Source organism: Podarcis filfolensis (genome assembly GCF_964270895.1).
Source record: "Podarcis filfolensis genome assembly, chromosome: 2".
NCBI classification, from domain to species: domain Eukaryota; kingdom Metazoa; phylum Chordata; class Lepidosauria; order Squamata; family Lacertidae; genus Podarcis; species Podarcis filfolensis.
Window position 1 is genome coordinate 93,404,273 of NC_139605.1, and position 6,427 is coordinate 93,410,699.

The 6,427-nt window shown below is 42.5% G+C and overlaps 1 protein-coding gene across 1 annotated transcript; it reads left to right on the top strand.

Annotated features, from left to right (window-relative positions):
* The first annotated feature begins 1,503 nt into the window (after positions 1–1,503).
* Positions 1,504–4,319, top strand: PPP1R27 (protein phosphatase 1 regulatory subunit 27). The gene is made up of 3 exons (XM_083598377.1): positions 1,504–2,018; positions 2,915–3,065; positions 3,537–4,319. Exons 1-3 carry the CDS (start codon positions 1,841–1,843, stop codon positions 3,658–3,660), a joined length of 453 nt encoding a protein of 150 aa, XP_083454503.1. The 5' UTR covers positions 1,504–1,840; the 3' UTR covers positions 3,661–4,319.
* Positions 4,320–6,427: the final 2,108 nt, after the last annotated feature.

The following is a 6,427-nucleotide window of genomic DNA, read 5'->3' on the forward strand; positions in this document are numbered from 1 at the left end:
TTCTACAGCAAAATTAGAAATATATATGCAAATATGCACAGATGTGTTTGGCAGTATTCAAATGACAGTGTAAAATGTACACTGATCCAAGGCTAGGTAAGAGCCGAGGGCTGGGCCCATAGGCAGGGGGAGTTGTGTGACGGCATTGATCCCCTGCCCAATATGTCACTTTAGTTTCTGACACTAGCAGGATGTCTCTCATTTCAAGCTGCAGAAGGCAAACTTTCAAATCATTGCTATGAGGAATACCTGCACCCCAAGTTCTATATATGAAAAGGGCTCCATGTCTGCGTAGTTTATGAAATAAGGCCTCCATGCCAGCTATGGGTCTTTGGGTTGTTGGTTTTAGCTGCCTTCATTCTGAGATGAAAAGCCAGTTTCTAGCCCAGTAATTTGCTCATCCAGATCTAATTGTGTAGTGTTCTCATGCTTTGTAATATCAAAGGCAAATGGGACATGCTTTTATTCATTGTCACAGTGTCTGTAAACAGGGGGTTCCTTACAAAACCCAGAATAACACAAAGCAGAGCTGTGGGATGTCTCATTAATGCTCCTTGCAATTGCACTGTTTACCATCCAGTGCCTGCTGAGGTACCCAAGGAAAGTAGATTATTCTAGTTTATTTTTACAGAGTCAGACACTTGGCATATTTCTTCAGGAAGAGAGGGAAGATAAACCTCTTCTCATCAGGCTGCTCTGATGCGGATGCTTTTTGGTTGGTGGCCAGTTCTAAAGGGGCAGGAGGACGGATATCATTGGGAATGGCCGTTCTGTGCTGAGCCAGTTACGTCTGGAATCAACTGGCTGATTGAAGAAAGAAAAGTTTCCAAGGTTGGGAGATGCCTTTCTAGGGTACGTAGGGTTATATCCAGTGCCAGTCATAATGGAGGAGACACACTGAAGTTAATCAGAGTGGCTAACAAGGTGTCTACCTGATGGGATACAACCCTTTGCTGTTAAGTTTGGGATATGAGACCAATTTCATTCTGTGAGATGGCAGCACTTGAAATGGGAAATTGGTGGAAATGCATTGATGTTTTCTAAAAGAGGAAATGCATACATTTCATAGTTTCCATCATTTTCACCACATAATTTGGGTAATATTCTTGCTTATTCAAAACTCAAGATGCAACAAAATGCAGCAAGTTAGAGTTATACAACTTAAGGAAATGCATAGTTTCCTTTAAAAGACTGTAAATTTTGAAGTTTCGCTGTCTGCACAATTTGAACTGAACTTCAGTGTAGAACTGAAGTTCCATGCATTTCTCTCCTGTGTATATTCTGGAAAACCCACAAAGGTTGTCAAGAGGTTTCAGAAAGCAGGGCTAACAGCGGGCTTTGCAAACAGTGGTTTGCAGAATCTGGGGCTGCTGGGTTCTGGGATCTACACAAGCCGATTGTGGAGCAAGCTTGACCCATTAACTATTGCACATCGACAGGTGGGATGTAAATTGAAACCCTGACTTATATTCAAAAGGGGGAGGCTGGAGGGCAGGGCAGCTCAGTTACCAAATCTCATGGCAAATAGCATGAGCGGACTATCCTCAAAATAGCCATGGAGAAGATATATAACAGGAGACACTGCTGGAAATAGTCAGTCCTCAACAGGAGATCACCCACACATGCTCAGTGTTTTCCAAGGAAAGTCCTATCAGGAGCAGAAATCATAGCTAACATCCTACCAGTCTTTCAGGTGCAAGCGTTACAGAGAAGAGAATCATTTGGGTCTCAAGGCACTTCAAAGTCGTCTGGGTTGCCGTGTGCTTTCTTTATTATTCCTCAACACCATTTTTCAGTCCTGTCTCGCTGGTCTCTTGCTCTTCCTTCTACCTCTGCCACAATGAAGTATTACTACCCAGACTCACTTCCCAGGTATAGGCGATATACACGAGGCCTGAAAACTGTGCGTTTCCCCAATGACGTTCTCTTCCTGGACCATATTAGGCAGAGCGACCTGGAGCAGGTGGGCCGTTTCATCCGTGCCAGGAAGGTCACCTTGGACACTATCTACCCCTCAGGTAAGTAGGACGTGGGTGAACCTAACTGAAGGGTGGTTGAATAAGCCTAAGCACTAGCAGATGCCTAATCCCAAAGTCAGGCTGTGTGTTACAAACTAGGTCATATTTTTCCCTCTAACACTTACATCAATATAGGGAGCTATGTCACCTGAAATCCTTTTGCTAGACACTTGGGTATTGAACAGATTCTAAGGTGATAGATGCTAAGAAAACTATGCCAATGTACAGCGCACTCTCTGAGAAAATTTAAACCCCTTTACTAATCTGCTAATGCAGCTTGTTCCTGTGTGAATAAAATATGGCTGCTGAGTTGAGAACAGAACAATATATCCAGTGGCAGGATGAACAGAGCAGCTTCATGCCCAGCCGTAAAGCTGAATCAGTGTTTCTTTGAGCCGTTTCCCCCAGCTATGATCTCAGCATGAAAGGCTGCACTTAAAAAAGAAATCCAGTAGTCACAGGAATTTCAACAGTTACAGCTACTATGGCCCAGTAGATTGTTAGAGTGTGTTTGCTTCTTACCAACTTTCATAACGTTGACTCAGTACTGCAGAAGGCCATAGAAGGTGCTGTTCTTACAAACTGCTTACTTAATTCCCCAAATAAGTTTCTGGAACTCACTCAGCCTTGGTTAAAATAATATTCTTTTTTTCTCCATGCAAAGAACCTGGTGGGCCAAAAATTGTCTCCTCTGTGTGCCATTTCCCCAACATTTATAAGATAATGCAGCCTTAAAAATGTAAAGGCCCTGGTCTAGTTTCCTGAGAAAAAAAGATGCATTTTGCTTCTAGGCGACTCCTCCCCACTGTCTCAAGCATATTAGCATAACTCCCTTTTTGTGGGATGTTTTCCTAAGATCTGCAGGTTGTGGCTGATGCATTACCTTCTCCCATTAGGTATGGCTGCCCTCCATGAAGCTGTGCTTTCTGGGAACCTTGATTGCGTCAAGCTGTTAGTGAAATATGGTGCTGACATCAATCAGAAAGATGAGGATGGCTGGACACCCCTACACATGGCTTGCAGTGATGGTCACGCTGATATTGCAAGGTCAGAGATGCAAATTATGTTGACCTTTAATCTCTAGTCTAGCCATGCTCTTGACAGGCTACAAACTTGGTCAAGGAAAATGGGGAGGGTGAGTGCTCAAGAGTGAGTGCTAGGCTTAGACTTGAGATAATGACATGTCTGTTGGCCAGATGACCATCCAATAGGTAGTCCTAGTCTTCGGACACTAGCAGTGATGTTTTGTGTTGGCGTGTTAAGTGACCTATGATATCTCCCAAATATATAGGATATCTCAAGTAAGAAGGTAAGAATGGAAACCAGCTATAAGAGAAGACTGGTCTCTTTATGGCAAGAGGAAAGCTTTACATTGAAACTAACAGCCAGTTCACAAGTCCCCTGTATCATCTTGTATATGAAAGCATAGGGAAAACTGCATGTTTGAACTAAAATGTGCATGTGGGTATGTGTGTCAATTATGTCCTTGTCTCATCACCTCATTCTTTAATCCTGCAGGTACCTCATCTCTCTTGGGGCCCAGCGTGATGCCACCAATGATGAAGGGGAGAAGCCATCCGACCTAATTGACCCAGAGTACAAGGAGCTCGTGGAGCTTTTCAAAGCAGCCCGAGTAGACTAAGCTAGTGCCACTCAGCTCTTTCCCATGTGGAGTTCAGCCTCCATGGCAGGCAGCAGCATTTGTTGCATGCTGCAAGGAGGCTAGCAAAGTTGCCCCTACTACGTTGGCAAGAGTGTACGGCCTCCTAAAAGAGACCACAGTTTGGTTGTAATGTGTATGTATGAGAGTGGCTACCTTGGGGTTTATCAGAGAGCTATGCTTGGGATAGCCCTTCCAGAAAATGTAAACTTCTCTATCATGTGGCCCATTTTCTGGTACCTGCTACGGTCAGGCTTTAGTTAAAATGAGTCTAATGGCTGGGACACACTGGCCCAAACAGCACTGTTGTGCAGGAGGTTCACACAGGTGATTATGAAATGAACTGGACTGGGTACCAATTTGTGTGAACATACACCTTCCAATTATTATCTGGCAATGACTGATTTGAACAGTGCTTTCTCAGAGACATTCAACCTATTCAGGCCTGAAGAATCCTCACACGATTATCACAAAGAGAAAATAGCCCCAACTTCAAGCTGGTATCTTTCTGCTGTATATATTATCCTAAAAATGTCATGTATAAAGTCTCACATGTTTGCTCCTAGATTTGCTTTTCTACTGTTATTTTTTATGTGGTTCCGAAACAGCTTTTTATTTTTTCAATAAAGTAATTTCTACAACCTTGGGTTATTTTTATTCCCCCCTACTCTTGGGAAGGGTAGCCACACTTCCTGCCCAGACACTTTGTTTCCCAGGTTGCCCTTAGACTGTTCCCTAGCTGCACATGAGATTTTGGATATGAAATGAGGAAATGAATTCTAAAGGAAAGTAGAACAGCTTAAAAAGCAGAACAAGATATAGTGACTAATGCCTAAAAGTTCTCATTCATACACATCTAGCTGTTTAACTTTGATGGAGGACATGTATTAACCTTGAAGGTGTCCATTAGACATTGTCCCTGCTGCACTGTTATTTCATTCTGTTAAGTAAGGGGTCAATATCCTCCTAGTGGTGCAGTAATAAAATTGTTAGCACATTTGCAAAGCTAAGCAGAGTCTGGTATGGTTTCAGATTAGATGCTGAGGTTCCTGCACTGCAGGGAGTTGGACTTGATGACCCTTGGGATCCCTTCCAATTCTACAGTTCTGTATTATTAAATTATGCAACTTGAGTATTTTATTTTTTTTGCAGCACTTATAATATGTGCAACATACTATAGCTCAGGTGATTGGACTAGATGACCCTCGTGGTCCTTCCAACTCTACAATTCTATGAATCTTTGCATGCTCTTTTCTTTGGAAGACAGAAGAATGAAATGGCAATGCAAGATGGTGGATATTAGCCCTCAGCTGTGCAATGTTTCTGATAATTGCACAGTCTATGGTACACCACACAGTTTGAAGAAATTAAATAATTGGGCTTCTTTTGTTTGTGGCTGCTTCTTTCTGATAGGTTTCAGGTACAGAGGTGTTGTTCCTGCAACCTATCACTTGGAAGGGGAATAAGAGGCCTGTAATAAAGTTCTTACTATTTTTGTCCCAAATGACTTGAGTTGGCTTTAGTAATGACTTGGCAAATGCATGAACAAGACGGGAAGAAAATTAGATGTGGCATTTCTTGGAGAAGAGTCAATGCTTAGAGGTTTGTCCACTCAGAGACACCTGATAAGTGCTAAATACTACTTCCCAGTCGGATAGTTTGTCTCTTGGTGAAAATCAGTAGTGAATCACTTGCACCATCTGGGTCAGCATGCTCTGACAGAAGTAGGGCAGCTCTGCACAACTCACAGTTGCTTCAGGCTTCCTACATATTTGGTTAGGTGTCACTATGGTTGCCATCTAAGCATACATCACCATGCAGAGCTATTGTCAGGGCTCACTCTATAATACACTGCACATGCATTAAGTTTGGGGACATTGCTCAACATCCTGAGATCCTCAGCTTTACTTTTAAATAACTTTTAGCCCTGGCAATAGATGATAGGCACAGACAATGCCCAATAAGATGATAAGCAAGGTGTTGTACAGGATTGGTCAGAAGTCAGGGCTTCAGTGTCCAGCAAGGATCTTTGATCTGCCATTGTCTAGTAAGCAAAAACAAGTGGTTTTCTCTTATTTTTACCTACATTTGTTTGGTTACATTTAGGAGACTTTTGTTGAAACCTTAGTTCCTAATGCGTTGGAGTTGTACTAAACCAGGAAGTCTCCACTCCCATGATTCCCCTTCCGAATGCAGCACTTTAAAATGCTTCTACAGAACACTGTGTAATGACAAAAACCCATTCAAATGGGCAAGTTAAAAAATGAATTTTAAAAATACAAGTGTGTGTGAGAGAAAGGGATTGCTTTTGTATTGCTATTTGAAGTGTCAATCTATATAGTGTGCCCTATCCTGAAGGCTTGGGCAAGGTCTAAAATTAATCCTACACCAGAAAAACAATTAACATTTCCTAATTAATGGGAAATTTCTCCATCCTTTCTGTCAACCATGCATCCTAAATGCCATCCCAAAGAGAGCTAGATCTCGGAAAACTGGAGAAGGCTCTTTTCAGATTGCAATTCGAATACAAACACGGAAAATGTTAATGTAAACGTGTGAAATCATGTCAATGATTCCCACCCACCCACTAATCACAGAACTGTCCACACTTAGTTGGCGTTGATTTAGAGCGTAATGATTATGAAAACAGGATGTGGAGAGAAGCCTCAAATGTCCACAAAACGGGGCACACGGTAAACTGGGGTGGGGTGTGGGGGGTAGCGCTCAGTTAGATCCTGACCCAAGCCTG